Genomic DNA, 18,108 nt, shown 5'->3' on the forward strand with positions numbered 1-18,108 from the left:
TATATACATACATGTATTACATTTATATATGTATACATACATATAAATCATGTACAAGTGTTTTCATAAATAATGTACAATTTGCAAACAGTGACACTTACAATGGCAATGTTCTCTCAACCTCAAGCACATGCTATATGCTCATTAATATTCATAATCTCATTAATATTTGTATTACATTCCTGTTTAGACAGAAATACTGGAGTTTAAATGTATCAAACAACAATTTGAAATGATGACAAAAACCATAACAAGTTACACATTATACTACTAGTCTAGTCCCTATCGGCATGATTTACATGTATGTACATGTGTATACCTCCACTTTGAGACCAAGCTGACATCCAGAATTAAATTATACAGGGCCGTACAAGAGTTCGAAAATAACATATATGATCTTTCTTTTTAAACAGGTTCAAAAATCTAATATTAGTAATGTCATACAGGTGTGTATAATTTCCATGGATTGAAATAACACATATTTGTGTTAATGACCATTTTATGTGTATGTTGTATGCAATAAGAGTTACATTGTAAATATGCTGGTATCTACATACATATCTTGTATTTGCTGTCTGCCTGGCTACCTGACTATGTCAATGAATTTACAACTGATATCTCCATAAGCCACTAACCCATATCATTTATCAAACAATCACCTAATAATACAACACATCAGATATTAACATTTGTAAAAATCTGAAACAAAGGAAACTCTTTCATTTGATTTCATTTCCATAGTATTTTAGCGATATCAAAATAGAAATAAATAAAATGTTAACTATGTACGAACACATAGGTCTATCTATGTGATAACAATTTTAACAGTCATTTAAATTATACTTGTGTAACATACCATTGCAACCAGGATAAAAGACCTGGTTATGTACTTCAAACAAGTCAACCGATTTCTTTGTCTACAATTAAGCGCACATGCTCTCCCCCCCCCCCCCCCCCCCCCCCCCATGTTCCAGTCTACATGCACCTGTAGTCTTGATGGTCTAAAATACATTATTTCAGCTATCCTAACACTGTAACTGCCAATTCGATTTTTTAATTTTTGCTCGTCCTCCAACCTGAAATAGTATACTTAGTTACCATTAACCTGGTAGTCTAGTCTGGATGCCGAACATGGTCTCTATGTGAGTGGAGGTGTAAATTGTAATGATATCGTCTAGGAACTAGACTACCATTACTTGAAGACTACCTCATTCTTACTATTTTACATCTCTTTTTGTTTTTTAATTGATCATCCAACCCATCATTTTTAGGATGCTATGATGAGAAACAGAATTAATTACGAGTGGCCTAATACTATAACATACATATATATAATCCATTCTCCCACACGCTAAAATCCTACTGAACCTAGCATGAACAGAACTATGTCAGTACCTGCTTATCAGCAGTAGCACAATGTCAGCAGCTTTTACCCCACAGTCAAATTAAATTGGTTGTTTTTATGTTCCAAGATACACATATTCTAAAATTAAAACTCTGTGGCCAGGGTAGGATTAGGGTTAAGAAAACCAACCACTCCTGGACAAACAACTTTTTACAACGATTGAAAAACCTAAAACAAAAGCTGATATAAATGCAAATGAAAACTCTTAATGTTACACAGCCTAGAGCAATAAGCATTATCGTTTTAAAACACAGTACACATTTACGTTCAATATGGAACAGCTTGTACCAACATGCACCATGTGGACCCATCATCATTAAAAAGCACTAGTATAGTAACATGACAATATAAAGGAATATTGAGGATTTACACATCTGATAGGAATTTACAACAGTACAATACAAAATACTATGGCAGTATCAACACATAAAATTTTACAACTACATGTACAAACCTCTTCAGGATTGCCTCTTTTATAATAAAATCTATTCATTCACCATAAGTAATTATATTTCTGATTAAAATCTGATGGAGTCTACACTCGCTATTTTGTTTTGGCTGTTACGTTTACCTAGTTTGTTCTTTTGTGAGTGCTCATTACATACACCTGACACAATACCATAGATTTTCCCTGAGCCACACAAGAGCGCAGAGTGAATTCACTCAATCAATGAAAACTCGTAATATGCCGAAATATACGGGTACAGTACTTCAGAGTGCTATGTTCGAAAAGAGCACAGACAACAATGTTATTCCCTTTCTTTCAATTTCGAACATTGAGTGTTATAACTTATATTGTAAGACAAATTCTGATTGGCTACTCGTAAGTACAAGATTGGGTTTGAGAAAACGGTTTGTGTCAGATGTATGTAACAAACCCTCACAAAAGAACAAACAACAGTGAACGTAACAGCCAAAAAGAAATTGTGAGTGTACACTACATCAAATTTTAATCAGAATGATTTTAGTACCACCACTAGCAGCACAAATAATTATTTCAGCGGAAGAACCATATTTGTTGAAATTCTGATATCACATATGTACTTTGTAGAACATCTATTATATGATTTCACACTACAAGAAAATTTAGATATTTTCACCACTACAAAATTTTACAATTTCATCAATATAATTACATAGTTTAGTTCCCAAACCCTAATGCTTACCAATTTCTAAGCCTGGTGCACTATAATAATAATATTTATACTGTAAACCTAGATATTTTCACTACTAGAAAATTTTGTGTTTTTGCAGTCTTCAACTAGTTTTCAAAGACTACTTTTTACAAATTACCAGACTGGTACATTATGTTCACGTACAAGAAGGCATTTTAGTCACTACTTATTTTTACTAATTACCAGACTGGTACATTGTGTTTAAATGTACAAGAAGACATTTTAGTCACTACTTATTTTTCACATTTTAGTTTTCCAGTGAAATAAGTGAAAACAAATCTTTATGACTTTAGTGAAAATTTCCAGGTTTACAATATACAAATATTTAGTCATTTTAAGTGTTTTTATTTTCCAGCAAAATAGGAACAAATAAATCTTCAGTGAAACTTTCCTGTTCAAATTATGTCCAATTGACTATATTGTATACATTTGTATATATATTGGTTTACAATCACTTCTAGTTTATGGCATAGGAAACCCTTGTCCTTCACTGTCTCTGTGTAACAACACTCCTCTAAAAGTAACACTTAAGTAAGATCTGTGAACTAATGAGCCATTGTTACCATGGCAACACTCAATCACCTTTCAATAATCTTCCATTTGATCATCATATCATAGTTTTATTGCAGTAGTTTCATTTAATTGGTATTCCAATATTTTTTACCCACGTCTCCATTTTTATATCAACTATAAGAACAACATAAAACACTTTTATTTCTCTTTCAATTTTCACATCCTGCAGAAATGGTACAGAATACAGACCTTAAATTAACATTTAAAGTGTCATCAATACACACTCTGAGTCTACCCACTTATCTCAGTCATTTATAATATAGGAAATTATAAACATGGCCACTTCATTTACTAACTGCATACATGCTCATTATGCCTTTTTCTTCTCTAATTGTTAATAATATCAAACTCATAAAATGCACTTTGACTGATAATCATATTGAAATATGAGAATAATGCATAAAAAATAGATATTTACTTGGGATTGACCCTCAGTATAATTCAATTGATCCGGCATTTGTATGGTTTTAATGTGTTCACTGCACCAGAAGACCTAATCAGTCAGTTGCTATTATTATAAATACAGTTTAGAGGTTTTTCCAAAGATTCCACAAATAATACTATTGAAGCTGCGGTATAACAAAGACCTCTGAGATACTATAAGATGATCTCATAAACACAGTATGTAAGATGCTGCAACTATGACCCAAAAATGCACTTGAGATTTGAAATGAGGTAATAACACAGACTTGTTATTCCACAACAGCATAGTGACAATAACTTAGAGATATAATATTTCCATATGTGATCTTTGCCATTCACTTGCATCAAACTAAAGTTTTATATTGAATCATTAAAACCAAACTGGAGACTGTACAATTTTGCCATTTTGTGTACCATGTTCTCGACCTATTAAATATCAGTCTCAATTACTATTCATTGTAACGTTGGCAGCTGCTTTTTATATTTTCATCTCATCCCTTCTTTCCGTTATTGTATTTTTTTTTGCAACACTGATTGTAAGTTAGCATACTGAGTATCGACATTAAGCTGGGTGGTAGACTAAATGACCCTGACTGAGTATTATTACACCATTCATCTGACAACACTCATTGACAATTACCACTTTTGTACAGGTATAAAAGGCGACAGATCGGTAACAATACAACGGGTTACACAGAATCATCCAAGTGGAAACGTGTTATGTCTAAGCTCCGCCGACACAGTTGTTCAAATACATCGAATCACCTATCAGACAACCCTACTCTCCACACCACACACACAGTAAAGAGAGGTTGAAAAACCAAGGGAGAAAAAAAAATATGCACACAAAAGAAATGTGACAGGAAATTATTAACCTGAGGTGTTATCTTGATAATTTATGATAAACACAAGAGTTTTTAGAAGAGAGGAAGTTTTTTACGGTCATGTGAACGAACGGACGTGAGGTTGATTTGACAAAGCACACACGCTAAAACCTAAACAAAGAAATCACACAACTTCGGCACTTTGCGCTCTGATAGTGAACGGTACAGGGCACGAAAGTGAACACCGGGATCACAGAATGGAAATCCGATCTGGTATTACTGGAATGCGTTCTGTTTAAGTTGCACAAATGTGTTTTATCTCAAATGCGAAGCTAGCGTAAACCCGGCTTCTGAAAACAAATTGATGTGTGAATACAAACCGTCTGACTGTTGCAAGTTCAGCCACAGAAGTCAGAAACAACGAATGTCAAAAAGTCACCGTTCACGCGCTAACTTCTCACAGTTTTTAGAGAAAATTGGGAGTAATTAACTATCTTACCTGTATGGAGTAATAAACACACAGCTATAGACTTCAACGTGAAGAAATACGTAAAAATTCACCACAGAACGGCAACGTGTTTGGACTAATTGACAACATTACTCACTCGTACATTTTGTGTAGGAATACTATGGTTGAATGGATGCTTTGTGTCAAGTGATCTCATTGGTCTAGCTTGAATAGTCGGCCAATCGTGGGAGGCGTTAGGTAAAAGAAAATTAGGATACAAGCCCGTCAGCTGTTCTATCAATTATACTAAACCCCTTACTGAGTATTGTTTATATATCTTTGACGGGTGTGTTTTAATTCTTGAAGGCAATCAAATTTAGTTTACAAAGCAATTAATTACAGAAAGTAAAGTCGCTAAATTGTAAAACACACAACAAAAGACAGATATTTCGTGGATGGATATAAGGAGTTGTGCGCAGCAATAGGGGGAGGGGGTTATTACTTGCAATGTCTAGACAAAGAAGTTGTGTATAGCTTCATGCTATATAGCATCCGGATACACACTGATATAGTCACATACTTTTCTGTGTGGTATAGTTTGCCAAAACAAACTTTGCTAAAGTGTTTGGGCAGTGTATATTGAAACACTATACATGCACCTTTCGTGCTATAAAATAATTCGAGGAGGTGATCTTTTCGTAAGGAAAAAACAACAATAACACAGCGTAATAATTTGTTTTCTTTGCGCCACAGTACAAAATAAGCTTCACATGTGTGTAATACTAGTTACGGTTAATCGGAGACAAGACAATTTTAACCATACCACAGCTCCCCCCCCCCCCCAACGGGGGAAATACGAAAAGGTTCTCAGATATAGCAAAACTTACCACAGCGTGAATAATAATATGCGATAGTTTGGCAGTGTCGATTCGCATCCTGTAGACGAAATATTGAACCGTTATTATTGTCAACGCATTAGCCTATCGAAGTGATCATCGTGTAAGTAATGTATCGCTCTCAAGGCACGAGATGTGAAGTTTTCAAGGACAATTTTTAAAAATTATGGATTTTTTCAATTTTTTATTTTCTCGGAGTTTCCGCCTTCAATTAGAAAATATCCCATCCACTTCCCTATTCACGTTTGCGGCCCCGCCCACTTAGCCAAGAACAAAAAGTCAGTGATTGCCTTGTACAAATGTTGTAAGAACACGTTTCAAAATGCCATCTCTACAAACCATAAAAGACTGAGTCATCCATTGTATGGCAGTGCAAGTGTGCAACTAAGAATTTAAAACTAAATACGGACACACTATGCACTACGCATGCAAAACACATATCTCCTATTTCAACATGAAGAGAAAACATTCGTTTTCTGTTGAAGTTTTAGCAGCGGGAACTTAAACAATCACGGTGTTTTGTTACTTTTTATACGTGTTCAAAATATGATATGTTACAATTTTAGTATCTATGCAAGTAGATAATCATCTCTTAACCTTTAGCACGTTAATTGATGTGAGACCTTCGTGATGTAGTGAGAATCCCGTCTCCAAGACAACGTGGCCAATCAATATCTGCTTGTTAACGGTCTAGGATTGTATACATACGATATGCAAACTGCGGCTTATTCCCCCATGTCCCAGTTCTGTTGATGATTCAAGACATGTTATACGATTCTGTCGATATGTAAGGCTTGTCAATGACATGTTTAGTTGGGGCAATTGAACGGATTTGATAATTGTAACCTAAGTATACGTGCATTGAGTCTTAGAATACAACAAACTCTTTTCATGTGACCCGATGTGTTTAGCATCGTCGTTTACATTCACCGTTTATAGTAATCGCAAAACAGTGTGAGAAATTGAAAAGCTGCATGACTTGTAAATGACCATGGTGATCTCAACTTAATACATTAATCAAAGCAAACCTCTTCAAGTTACCTGACTTGTTGAAAGGATAATTTGCCAGCTATGGACGTAAATAACACGAGTAAATTGTCCGACAATGCCACAGTGTGTGTGAAACCAACAAAGCTGCTCATTGACTATCACCCCAGTACCCATTTGGAGTAGATCGGCTGATAACAATCCGGTCAGCTTATTTGTCAACATTGGTTTGTGTACGTGTACACGCTAACAAACTATAGAGAGTAAACCGAACTTGTAACCGGTAGTTGCAACAACTCTACCATATCGGAATGAGTATAAATACACAGTCTGGGTGCTTTTATAGTGACTATTGATTCCAGCGGGTTAAGAAATGCATCGGCATGAACTGATCGTGACGGAGCATTTACAGTCATTCATTGAATGCACTGAGACACCTCGAGGTTGAAGAGCTTGTTATACACGTCAATATCTATACAATGTATCAGATGTGTGTTGAATCATCAGTGTAAAGTACTGTGTATTTCCCTTGGGTCTAATCTCCAAACTACTACTTAATTTCTAATATGCATGAAGTGTTGAATAAAATATAACTTCGTTTTACATAATACACACCGAATTCAAGAGAATACAGTATCTCCAGTCACAATTCCTAAAAGTGTCATTTATTCCCGAAATCACTGATTGAATCTAACAAATTATACACGCCAATAGGCAGTGTCTGTGTAAATGTAATTCAAAGCGTCAGGAGCAATTGCTGTCTTAGATTGAAAGACAATCGAAGGGGAAGATTCCAGGGGGAAGATTTCGTACGTTCAGTCACTATCAATATCTAATAGCGTGGTTTGTGTGTAAGATGTGTCACGATCATACGGTGTCCAATAACAATGAAAACCACACACCAGACTTTTCTGCATGGTAATAGCTTCATTGATATCTCGAGATTAGTGTTGTCTTTTTTAGTATAAGCGATGTGTTGAGACACAGTTTAGTTATAATACTGTAAAGACATCGTTCTTCATAATCACAAATTGGTTCTTGGACGAGGATCTAACACTAACTTATTTACCCTGATCTTTTACAGGTCTCCAAAACAAACATTGAAAGACGTCACAACGCCATCAATAGTTGTTATGTTGATGATGTCAGGCAATCTGTTGACGAAGTAATAAAGTACGTGTAGTAAGGGTATCAAGTTGTTCATTGAATAAACTTGATCCAACTTGCCATATATTTTGGCGGTTTCGGTTAGGCAACAAGCAGAATTTACGGGGGGGGGGTTTGAGGTGAACATATTTTGGTCAAAATTTTTTTGCACCCCGCCCTCAAAAATTCCATAGCACCCAACTCATGCACGAATCCAAGAATGGTACGCACTCCCCTCCCGTAATTTAAGAGATGTAGAATTATATTGTACACTACAAAGTTAAAATGGCAATCGAGTGTAGAGTCCATAAATAATAAAGATAATTCCTTACAATTAGATGTGGGCTGTGTAAGGAGAGATCTCACATAGGGCTATATTTGGACATACTTTGCCAACAGCGCTCCTTCTCATGAAATCTTGATTTGGGGACAAAAAGGCAGAATCACCATGATCGCAGGTGGGGAAAGGTGTGGGGGTTCCCATCCCACGATGAGCACATTTTTGAGGGGGCCTGTTTAGCGATACATTATTGAAAGCCATAGATTACTGGTACTTGTGAATAAAGAGAAGTGAAGGTTACACTGAAGTGCAAATAGACTTTTGAACATGGAAGAAAATAAAAGACGTTTAAATGAAAATAAGCGAAAATGATGATGATGATGATGATGATGATGATGATGATGATGATGATGAGGAGGAGGAGGAGGAGGAGTAGTAGTAGTAGTAGTAGTAGTAGTAGTAATAGTAGTAGTAGTAGTAGTAGTAGTAGTAGTAGTAGTAGTGGTAGTGGTAGTAGTAGTAGTAGTAGTAGTAGTAGTAGTAGTAGTAGTAGTAGTAGTAGTAGTAGTAGTAGTAGTAGTAGTAGTAGTAGTAGTAGGAGGAGGAGGTGGTGGTGGTGGTGGTGGTGGTGGGATGATGATGATGATGATGATGATGATGATGATGATGATGATGATGATGATGATGATGATGATGATGATGATGGTGGTGGTGGTGGTGGTGGTGGTGGTGAGGAGGAGGAGGAGGAGGAGGAGGAGGAGGTGGTGGTGGTGGTGGTGGTGGTGGTGATGATGATGATGATGATGATGATGATGATGATGATGATGATGATGATGATGATGATGATGATGATGATGATGATGATGATGATGAAAAACATTAACTTATGTTTGCATATGAATGACTCCGTGGCGCAACGGCAGCGCGTCTGACTCCAGATCAGAAGGTTGCGTGTTCAAATCACGTCGGGGTCAGTGGCACTTATTTTTCACAAAATACACAAACTTATGGTTATTAGATGCACACTAAATGGTCATGACTCCCTATCACTTTTATCACAATCAATTAGTAGTCATAATTATTCAGTCAGAACATACTAGTAATTTGATGAAATAAGGTAATAAGCACTTAGGAATCATTAATATTCAGTATGCATCTGAATCCATATGTATGCATGCAAAGTCCCATGATGCAACAGTGTTGATGAAAATACCTTTATTTCCTGAAGAGGTACGGTGATTCAATACTATTTAGGGTAAAATACTACTAGTAGGTCAAAGAGAAAAGTAAAAAAAAACAAAAAAAACGTGCCAGCTTTATCCTGTTAGTGTTTACTGACTGTTTCGATATGGGATTAAATGAAAATTATTTGCAAAACAAATAAAAAGTGTGAGTAAAAGATAACATCAGGAATACATCATATGTGTATACTGTTATACGTTGCATCTACCAGTGAGCTATAGCGAGGATCGTCTCCTACTGCATATGGCGATAGTTTTGTTGTTACGTAGGCAAATGACAAGTTGTTCACGGGATCAAAAAATCCACCCTGTCCACCGAAGCCATTGTGACCAAACACGTTATCTAGTTTAAGCTGTAGAAACAAACAAAAAATACAGTCTTTTTTATTACTTTGAAATGAATATAATTTGACAATAATGTAAATCTTTCATCGCAATTTTGATTTTTATCTAGAGATTAAATTGATTACTTTTACTAAATATGCATTAATAATCACATTTGAAGTTTTGGGATAATACATTTTGTTCATTATTTCTGACAATTCATCCCTGTTTGAATCCCCGCCCCAAGAAAATACATTCGTCTTGTTGTCCTGTATTCAAGCATTCTCAGCTGACGAACTGAAGAGGCCAGCTTGCAATTATTGTATACACGTATAATTGAATGACGAAATTTATCAATTAAAAAAAAATATTTTTAGTTTAGTCAAATAATTATCAATACAGTGCAACGACAGGTTAATGTCTGCAGATAAGCACAGACGGAGTATAAATTACCAAAAACTTAATTTTCTTCGCTGAGCTACCACTTTGTGCGGGGGGGGGGGGTGAAGTACATTGTTGAGGGATGGGGTGCATTGAACAGGGATGGAATACACTATATTTACACTACGTGGCTTGAGTACATTTTCACAGGGATGGAGTGCACTGATTGGCACTCCTGGTACTGTGAAAAATTGTAGAAAACATTAATACTGAAATACAAATAAACGTTTAAATATGATAGAAAATACGAGAAGTTTAAACTAAAAATAAGCGCAAATAATAATAAAAAATGTAAAATTTTATTCTTTTGTATGAATGACTCCGTGGCGCAATGGTAGCGCGTCTGACTCCAGATCAGAAGGTTGCGTGTTCGAATCACGTCGGGGTCAGTGGCATGAAATATTAACACTTATTTTATTAGATGCGCACATGACTATTGATATAAAGTAGTCATAAATATTCAGTGTGCAAATTATAAGTATGTATATCTGCCAAGTCCCATGATGTATTGGCACAGCAGGGTGACACATGACAGAGGTCAAATACAGATTTGATTTGGTATTTCTAACAATTGTGTGGTTCCAATTAAGCTCAATTTTAGAATTGGTGGGATAGGGAGATTTTTTATTTTAATTTTTTTTTCTGTGTTATTTATTTCTTCCTATCAGATGTACAGCCATTACAGAATTGGAAGAACAGTTTTATATTGTCTTTTTAAGTTGCGCATCCACTAGTACTGTTTCTCGTAAGATTTCGAATCAAACAATTTTTTTTTTCAGGCCTAACTAATAAATGGCAAATGAAACACACATTTGTTGATAAATATAAACTGACTAAGGACCCTGTAGACCACCTGACCTTTGACACTGTGTTGTAGTGTGGATGTAGTCCAAGACACCACTGTGTATCCATCAACATTATTGCATCAAATCTCGTTTTCGTACGACCTGCAATTATCTTCTGTAAAGTTTCCTTCTTCAAAAGTTTCTTTCCCTCAAATTCACCACCATTTGCCATTATTGCGTATAATCTGGCCAATCCTCTCGCCGTTCCAATACCGTTCACAGACGGTATTTCGCTCGAACGAAATTCGTCAGTCGCCATTTTTTGAAACTGTGACAAATATTGATAGAAGTAAGAAAATATTAGTAAATGAGACTGTACAGAACTTGAATTTGGTGTCACGTGACACTAAATGAATTAGAATGAGAAGCCTCGCTATCAAATAACGATTTTTATGAACAACGAAATAATGATGATAAAGTAGGGCGTAGATATTGGCGGGAATCCTCCAAAACAAAGCGATGAAGGATTAACGGTTGATTAAAATTGTTCGTAAAGTTGACGATATTAAAATAAAGTGACGTATATTTTTGCCAAACTAACCGCTTTAGACACTACCTAGGTTTGTAGCGATAATCTTATCAGCTCTGCGACGGAGTATGCGTGGGGTTATTATTAAACATGTCAAAATTTAAAAAAATGAAAAAAAAACCATTAATATTCTTTTTTGAAATGTAATTAGCACCCCAAGTAATGGACAATTATAAAATACTGAACTAACCGATGTAATATTTCTGTTGCATCTGAAAACCTTTGAGGTAAGACTGTTCTTGTTAAACATTGCTAGTGCGAATTTCCTGTACCGAGAAATACACAGCATCTTTACCATATCATACAGAGGACTAGGGGATATAATATTAGCCACACGACAACAGTCTTCTTTCGGGAGACCTATGAAGAAGTCTATGCCTGTAACGAATAAAGACATTATTTGTATAATTTATACTACCTACGAAAGAAGTCTTGGATCTTCTGTCGCATAAATGTTTAAGAGTGTCTCTCCACCCCCACCCCATCCTCCATTCCACCGTCGTAAGCACACCAGGACTATTTGCGACAACAGTAAAATTCTCCCCCAGTACCACTCTAGTTCTAAAAGAGCGAAAAATCCTCTCACTGGTATACCTTCCCTATTTCGACAGAAACACAACATAAACCTTACAGAACTAGAAACCGTACATATTTTCTATGATTCGTAGTTTAATATATTCGTAACAACTGTAATATATTCATTCCCTTTCATTGTTTCATGATGTCTGTCTCATACATGGTGTGCAATATTATCGCCCCTATCCGTTTCGTGTAAGGCTATGGTGTTATAATGCTCAGCTATAGCGCCACCAGCGACAATATCAATAATAATCCCACGTTTCTTTGTAAAACAATTTTTCTGATTTGGCAAATTGCTGAGCCCAATCTGTAATGCCTACTGACTCGTTCAGAGCGAAATATAAATCATATCTTGACGAAATATTATCTCTAAATGTGAAGAAATCAAAGAAAATAGTGTGAGTTACCGAATGGTTTGGCTATCTCTTCTCTAAAGAAAACTCCAACTGTACGATGTGAAGGGTCAACTCGTTGAACGATTTGACTCAGAACAAATCCAAAATTAAGAGAATGGTATCCGTGAGTTTCACCTGGTTTCCACAAAGGCACACTTGATGCAACTATCTTCCCAACTTTAGTGTTATCTTTGATGACGTCCAAATCGAGTGGTTGTGACGTCATAGGGATTCCAGCCTATCATTGGTTAAAAGTATCAATGACGTAGTTAAGTTGCTATGACTTGTGAATCTGCTTGTGCATAAGGCTATTAATATCGTGACAAGAAAGGATACTATATTCAATAGACATGACATCAATTGCTAGATTATAACATTCTCAGACATATGCATATTACTCTACAATAGCCAACTTTACTACGGTCAGCTAGAGTATATCTCTTTTGTTGAAACTTCTAACATTTTTGTTATGTTTTATTAAGTATGAAGTAACATATACAGTACCTTGTAACTGAAATGTGATTGTGTGTTTGTTTTGTATATGTATGTATGTATGTATGTATGTATGTATGTATGTATGTATGTATGTATGTATGTATGTATGTATGTATGTATGTATGTATGTATGTATGTATGTATGTGTGTGTGTATGTATGTGTGCGTGTATGTGTGTGTGTGTGTGTGGATGTGTGTGTGTGTGTGGATGTGGATGTGTGTATGTATGTATGTATGTATGTCTGTATGTATGTATGTATGTGTGTGTGTGTGTGAGAGAGAGAGAGAGAGAGAGATTGAGATTGAGAGAGGGAGAGAGAGAGGGGAGAGAGAGAGTGAGTGAGTGAGTGAGTGAGTGAGTGAGTGAGTGAGTGAGTGAGTGAGTGAGTGAGTGAGTGAGTGAGTGAGTGAGTGAGTGAGTGTGGGTGTGTGTGTGTGTGTGTGTGTGTGTGTGTGTGTGATTGAGATTGAGGTGAGGCCAAAGAGAGGGGGGAGAGACAGAGAGGGGGGGGAGAGACAGAGACAGATAGACAGACAGAGAGAGGGAGAGAGAGAGAGAGAGAGAGTGTGTGTGTGTGTGTGTGATTGAGATTGAGAGAGAGGGAGAGAGAAAGAGGGACAGAAAGAGAGTGTGTATGTGTATTGAGATTGAGAGGGAGAGAGAAAGAGGGAGAGAGAAAGAGAGTGTGTATGTGTGTGTGTGTGCGTGCGTGCGTGCGTGCGTGCGTGCGTGCGTGCGCGTGTGTAACTGTCAGCTAATAGTAATACCCGAAGAATATTCTCACATCTAACATCGAGAAAAACGACGTTTTGCATTATTAGACAAATACCTCATGGTTCAGAATCTGCCTCACTGTAATATCCTTTTTCCCATTCTGTCCAAATTCCGGCCATAAATCAGCCACTTTTTGGTCATAATCGATGTAACCACGATCTACAGCTACTGCTATACACAGCGCCACCACACCCTTGGTTGCAGAAAAGAACGTTGACATGGTATCTTGTTGCCATGGATCCCCAGCTTCCACATTAGCATAACCACCCCATAAATCTACCACTTTCTTGCCTTTGTAATAAACAGAAAATGCCGAACCTGCTTCCAAGCCTTGCTCATGATGCTTTCTGTAATAATTTGAAAAAGGCAGAAATACAAATGCGAGATTACAGAAATCACCCGTGGTTTAATTTAAATACTAGTTTACGTCTATATGAATAAAAGAATGTTTCTAAAAATTCATATTTCATATATACAATGTAGGAATATACTTCTGTAGAACGTGGAGACGTATTATTGCCTAGATTGCTGTTTTCCTACTAAGGAAAGTTTCACACGAATCCTGCTACTACAAATGTATCATATACTCTATACTATCTATGCTCTTTTAATTGCAGGGAAATTAGTCTCGGTTACCCAGACATTCACCGCTTGGGGAGGCTCTCTCGTTTGGGGTGGTATAGTAGAGCCTCCAGCGATGAGAGGCGGGTAATCGAGACTACAGGGAAATATGTTGGTCACATCGTTATTATATTTAACCTTTACACAAAGAAAACAATAAAGCTTCTGCATGTCTCTATGTTCTGTAGTGAGAACAACGTTGAAAGTAGGAAACAGCTATTTAACGGCTAAATAGTGCAATGGCCTCACCTGAAATAACGCGTTGAACTATTGTTAAAGTTTTACACTGAGGTTAATAATATGGGTCAATAGTTGAAGGCCATCCCTCAATACAGTTTACCACTGCTTTATACTACGGGACTGTACCAGATAGCGTTGACCATTGAAGACCATATTGGGAGGAAATTTAGACAATGACACCAGTGACGTCAAGTACTTGGTATCCTAGTATGTGTGCATCTTTACGACAATTGTATCGAACTATGCGTAAAAGTTATATTCACCTGAAAACTCGTAACACCTGTTTGAATCCTGGCTCGGCATAACCTTCAACCCTGACAAGTCTTCGCTTTTTAAACCCACATCGTGCAACGACAATCACAATAGTTGTTACCACTATTATACCAATGGGAATGATGTAGAAGAACATTTCATGTGAATGGTCCTGTGTACGTCTCTCGTTGCGTGTTCTGTGCCCCAGATCTGACCAGTCTAACGTTCCCTCAACAGCGCCACTTGCGACGAATTCATTAATTAAAAACCAATTCGTGAGTCGGAACAGTTAGGCTAAATTGGATATGACAAGGTTACACAAGAAAGACAAACTCTTCGCCCATCTCTCTTGTCTGTCTGTCTGTCTGCCAGCCTGCCTGGCTGCCCCTATGTCTGTCTGTCTCCCCTCTCTCTCTCTCTCTCCCTCTCTCTCTCTAGTCTCTCTCTCTCTAGTCTCTCCCCCCTCTCTCTCTCTCTCTCTCTCTCTCTCTCTCTCCCTTTCTCTTCTCAATTATGTGATGTGAGACCTTTGATATTACACTTATAAGTGTAACTCTTCAGTCACATGAAAGATTTGCATATCGAAATGAATCACGTGATATTATCTATACAATCAGTCTTTTATTCACATTTACACATATTGACTCACCTGGTCAAATCAATGATATACCGTCGTAACGTTACATTTTTGACATTTTAAAAACAGACCATTTTTATTAGCTAGCACACAATTACGTAATACGAATTTCGGATACATTTTGTATCCCAACATTGTTCCTTTTAAAACCCCATAATCCCATGTAATATTGTTACTTGTCTTCATTGTACCCGTGTAATATTGTTACTTGTCTTCGTTGTACCCATTTTATACTTTGACATTGAAACCTAGAAACAGGTACCGGTGTTTTCTTTCTGTGTGGATACTCTTACTGGATGAAGTTAGTACATTATATTAATCTTCACAGTGGATTGGCCCCTTGTGACCTATGAAATAACAATTACATGTAGTTTAATATATATTATAATTTGAAAAGTACTATTGTGAAAATGTACAGTTTGAATGGCAGAAAAATAGACACTCTGAAAGAAAATATCATCGTAAACCATATGACTAAATTTCACAGACATAAACAAAAGGCTAAAAGCATCGCGGGAATCTACATATATCAGACACACTCCCTATTGTTTTTGTAGTAATGTATGTTGGCTTGATAGTGTTGTTATAAGCGTGATTTCGGCACTTTCACTTTCAAAGTCAGTTTTGATTGACCACTACTGGTAAAGTGTCGTTCTCTGATCAAAGGCTTCTCTACATATCGGTTGTAATTTTTGCATTATCACTGACTTTTGGTAAGTAAACAAGATGCTTCACATTTCATACAACTTCTTTCTCCATTGATGATGACAAAACACATGTTTTATATGAATTTCTAAGAATGCAAACTTTAAATGTCATATAATTTGGTATATAATCTGTTTGATGACAACAAAGGATATACGAACAACAACCCCTATATTGAGACCACCAATTGTTTGGTGGTCCAACCCTTACAGAATTTAAGGCATTCAGTTTTCATCAAATAATTTGGGTTTGTTACAGTATGTGATTTACTCGTCATATATTCTCTAATTATACTAAATGAGCCTTTAATACAAAATGGATGTAATAAATACATGAATAAATCATGTCTAGATTTCAATTATCTTTATGTCATCTCTGTGTTATTTGAGACTCACCGTGTTTTGTCTTAGCACGATGACACAGAGCGTCGTATTTTCCATTTTCCTTTATCTTCCTAAAGGCTTTGTCATACCAATCCAGTAACTGGCTACCCTTATGTGTTGTTACGTGAACACCTTCTGCGCATGTCAGAACATCTCCGATGGGCTCCAGATCCAGAGGTATCTCCAATAAAGCCCACACATCTTTATCATCACCATCACCATCACCATCACCATCAGCAACTTCCTTTCTGTACTTGGGAAATTCAAGCATAAACAGTGCGTCTAGCTGTTGATAGAAGAAAGAAAATCTGTTGATAGAAGAAAGAAAGAAAAAAAGAGAGGCAGACAGAGAGATAGAGATGGAGAGAGACAGAGACAGAGAGAAAAACAGACAGACAAGCAGACAGACAGACAGACAGACAGACAGACAGAGAATAATGATAAATGATACTCGTATCTGTTTACTGTATGTTAACATGTTTGTTAAATTTGAATTTCGTCCTTAGACAACACAGCTATAGATATTAATAGCAAATGCTTCAATTTTTATGTAATTCTGTACATACAATGTTGGTAGCATATCTAGAGCTCGGCACAGTTGTTGTATAAAATTTTTAGAGAAAGCTTTCTACCACAATAGGTTATTTGCATAGTTAATAATTTTTGGTAATTAGGCAATATCTTGAATTTTGAATACAAGCTTCAAATTACAAATAATTTTGTACATTCATTTATGATAACAAAACACGTGTCCTTTAAAGCTTGTTGGTGAAGCCTGTGATTTTAATGAGCATAATTAATTATTGTCGGTAATTAGGCAATATCTGAAGAATTCAAGCTTAAAATTTCATATAATTTGGTAAATACTCTGATATATCCTCTATCGCTAGTTGATGTATTTGTTAATTTTAATGAATCATTTGCATAATCAATGACATTTACAAAATAATTGAAATACCATGTATGGTAGTTAAGAATTTCACAATATGAAGGGTGAAGGAACAAATCGAAAGACCTTGTAATATTGCTGATACCTTATCATCCTCGAAATTCTGATGAGCTTCAAGAATAGAGTCGAAATAAACGATATGACTTTGGTACAAAGTTTCCACTCCAACCACGTGATGACGAACGAGACAATTTCTATTACTTTGCCAGGATCGGAAGAAACCTTAAAGAGAAAAAGAAAGATAACGGAAGTGACGTTCAAACTGGAAGTGAGGCTTCTAGCCTTTATCGATATATGCATCCTGAGTGTTATTTATTTATTTATTTATTTATTTATTTATTTATTTGAGATATCTACAGGATTACCCCATTTACAGACACTCAGAAATTGGCAAAGACTAAAATGCATTCAATATTTACAAAAGTAATAAAAATATAAATACAATAGAAAAGAAACTATTACCAAAACTCCGTTAAATTCACAAATTAACTACTAGTATTTCATATAGGACACTTTTTCTAAAATTACTGAGACTGGAAA

At 36.1% G+C, this 18,108-nt stretch overlaps 2 protein-coding genes and 2 non-coding genes across 4 annotated transcripts in view; 2 read left to right on the plus strand and 2 right to left on the minus strand.

Annotated features, from left to right (window-relative positions):
- The first annotated feature begins 9,059 nt into the window (after positions 1-9,059).
- On the plus strand, positions 9,060-9,131 carry Trnaw-cca (transfer RNA tryptophan (anticodon CCA)). Its single transcript has one exon. It is a non-coding gene; the product is annotated as a tRNA-Trp (tRNA).
- Positions 9,132-9,482: 351 nt separating this feature from the next.
- LOC144451709 (beta-lactamase domain-containing protein 2-like) lies at positions 9,483-15,051 on the minus strand. The gene is made up of 6 exons (XM_078142613.1): positions 14,906-15,051; positions 13,837-14,128; positions 12,524-12,749; positions 11,728-11,915; positions 11,022-11,276; positions 9,483-9,751 (listed from the first exon to the last, which is right to left on the minus strand). The coding sequence occupies exons 1-6, from the start codon at positions 15,049-15,051 to the stop codon at positions 9,575-9,577; spliced, it is 1,284 nt and encodes a 427-aa protein (XP_077998739.1). The 3' UTR covers positions 9,483-9,574.
- Trnaw-cca (transfer RNA tryptophan (anticodon CCA)) lies at positions 10,481-10,552 on the plus strand. Its single transcript has one exon. It is a non-coding gene; the product is annotated as a tRNA-Trp (tRNA).
- A 508-nt stretch (positions 15,052-15,559) lies between the features above and the next one.
- The window catches only part of LOC144451359 (L-arginine-binding protein-like), a 9,052-nt gene continuing 6,503 nt past the window's right edge, over positions 15,560-18,108 (minus strand). The window contains exons 7-9 of the mRNA XM_078142169.1: positions 17,654-17,790; positions 16,632-16,905; positions 15,560-15,878 (exon numbers count right to left, since the gene is read on the minus strand). Coding sequence (XP_077998295.1) covers positions 15,847-15,878; positions 16,632-16,905; positions 17,654-17,790 — 443 coding nt within the window. The 3' untranslated portion in view covers positions 15,560-15,846. The remainder of the gene's footprint in view (positions 15,879-16,631; positions 16,906-17,653; positions 17,791-18,108) is intronic.

Source organism: Glandiceps talaboti, chromosome 21 (genome assembly GCF_964340395.1).
Source record: "Glandiceps talaboti chromosome 21, keGlaTala1.1, whole genome shotgun sequence".
In the NCBI taxonomy this organism is placed as follows: Eukaryota; Metazoa; Hemichordata; class Enteropneusta; family Spengelidae; genus Glandiceps; species Glandiceps talaboti.